Here is a 2,485-nt window from a genome sequence, read left to right on the forward strand (position 1 = left end):
GGGGGGGGGGACTTAGAAGGCCAATGGAAATCATTTATTTGCTTTAATCAAACCATTTGTGGTTAGAGTTCAAACCCCACCATAGCCTGTTTGGGTGACAAACTTTAGCATCTAAACCGGCCCTTTATATCGGGACTGGTCAAATCCAGCCTCTCACGCCTATCCTCCAATGTCGTTCTAAAAATAAACAATCTCAGAATCGAAATCTTGGAGCTGCGAGCTAAAGTATAATTAATTCGAAACAACGTTAATAATTAAGCTTTACGTTCGACAGGATAATCCCAACGCTAAAAGATTAAAGTAGTTTTTTTTAGTTAAATTTTATTTTCATCTCTTCCATATTTAAACAGGTCATAGCAGGTTCAAATTTTCTACTTGCTTTCTGTTCAAACCAGTCAGATCTGATCTCCAAAATATACTTTACAATGTCATTCTAAAAATAAACAATCACATCATTGAAACCATAAAGCTATGAGATAGCGCACGATTAATTCAAAACAATCTGAATAGGGTGAAGGCATGTGGCTTAGTGGTTTGGGCATTCAGCTCACAGTTGCACGGTTGTGAGTTCAATTCCTGGCTTCACATTGTGTCCTTGGGCAAGACACTTTATTTCATTTTACTGCTTCAGTCCACTCAGCTGGCAAAAATGAGTTGTACCTGTAATTCAAAGGGGGCCCGCCTTGTCACATTCTGCTGTGTCAGGCTGAATCTCCTCGGGAACTACGTTAAAGGTACATGTGTCGGTGGAATACTCAGCCACTTGCACATTAATTTCACAAGCAGGCTGTGAAGTTTATGTCAAGAAAAGATGTGTATGCGCTGATTTTTCAACAGGGTTAAAAGAATATTTGACGCCAAGTCCGGAAGAAATTTCCGCAAAGTTGTATGGAGGAAAAACCACGCCAAGTCAGACTGGAGCCTGGGGCAGCTCTCCAGATTGCCTGCCCTGGTCAAATCGTCCAAGCCTATGCCAGCGTAGAAAATGGACGTGTGATGATGATGATGATGATGATGGTGATGATGATGATGATGAAATATATCTTGCTCAAGGACACAACATGCTGCTTGGTCCGAAATTTGATCTCACAACCTTTTGAACAAGAGCCCAACAACCTTAACAACTTGGCCATACACCTTCGTTCACTTAGTGAGGAAGGAAATAATGAAACCAGAGAGAGAGAGAGAGAGAGATAGAGTGAGAGATGGAGAGAAAAAGAGAAAAAATAGAGGGAGAAAGATAGAGATGGGGTGGGAGAGAGAGAGAGAGAGAGAAAACAGGGACAGGAGAGAAGGGTTGACTTACATTTTGTTGAGTTGAGTGTCCCATGGAGACAAAACCACATAGCCGTTACCACATGACCAAGCGAAGTATTTGCCATCGGATGACCAGGCAATGGCCTTTGTGGCGACTTTGTTTGCATTCCTTGTGTTTGTGTGAGGAGACTTGAGTTCGTATGTCAGGTGGGCTTGGACTGCAAAGACAAAAAAACACAACAGAGTCAGTTTCCATACCAACAGCAACGAGGTGAATTGGGGAATAAATCGGTAGAGCAATTAATACAACTAGCATGAACCATGAAAATAGCAACCTTCTCTTCTGCATATGTATGTACCTGTCTCCTCTCATAACAATAAGCATTTAAACCTAATAATAACAAAGAAAGAAAAAGTAGGTGGGTGCCCAAGCATGGCCACAGCCTTTAGTCTAGAATCATCATCATCATCGTTTAACGTCCGCTTTCCATGCTAGCCTGGGTTGGACGATTTGACTGAGGACTGGTGAACCAGATGGCTACACCAGGCTCCAATCTGATTTAGCAGAGTTTCTACAGCTGGATGCCCTTCCTAACGCCAACCACTCCGAGAGTGTAGTGGGTGCATTTACGTAAAAGATAAAATGTAACATCCTCAGTTATTTGCTGATTAAAGCAATTACACTACTGATACATCTTTTAATGCATAAATCCTTCTCTCTCTCTCTTTAACCAGGTAACCATGTACCGCTTCTACAACAAGACACCTGTTCCTGCTTTTCTGTCTCTCTGTCACCCTTGAATCTTTCATTTTACATCATTTCACACAAGATCACCTCCTCTCAAAGGATCTCTATCTTCCTCCTCCAAAGTCTCCTCTCCTCTCTCGGAGGACCTTGGTCTTGTGAGTCACTTGGTGACACACAAAAAAAAGGCATCCAGTCCACCCTGCTGGGTGGTTGGCATCTGGAAGAGCATCCAGCTGTAACAAGCTTGCCTCTGCTTGTGCCCTGTAAAAAGCACTAGAGTAGGCTTTTAAGCTTGTTCTAAATATAAACAGCCACATCATCAAAATCTCAAGAATACAAGAATGCAAGATTAATACAAAACAATGGGAATAAAAGACGATTACATTTGACAGTAATCTGAATGCATAAAGGTAAAATCAGAAAGACTGCATCACAGAAACATGGATGGTTTCAAAAAGGGGGGGAGAGAGAGAGAGGGGG

General features: G+C 42.0%; 1 protein-coding gene across 1 annotated transcript in view; it reads right to left on the reverse strand.

Moving 5' to 3' along the window:
- The window catches only part of LOC106872542 (WD repeat and SOCS box-containing protein 1), a gene marked incomplete at its 5' end in the record, with an annotated part of 9,347 nt that extends 7,793 nt beyond the window's left edge, over window positions 1-1,554 (reverse strand). Inside the window, one exon of the mRNA XM_014919566.2 lies at window positions 1,307-1,554. Coding sequence (XP_014775052.2) covers window positions 1,307-1,554 — 248 coding nt within the window. The remainder of the gene's footprint in view (window positions 1-1,306) is intronic.
- Window positions 1,555-2,485: the final 931 nt, after the last annotated feature.

The sequence above is a fragment of the Octopus bimaculoides genome, chromosome 28, assembly GCF_001194135.2.
Source record: "Octopus bimaculoides isolate UCB-OBI-ISO-001 chromosome 28, ASM119413v2, whole genome shotgun sequence".
In the NCBI taxonomy this organism is placed as follows: Eukaryota; Metazoa; Mollusca; class Cephalopoda; order Octopoda; family Octopodidae; genus Octopus; species Octopus bimaculoides.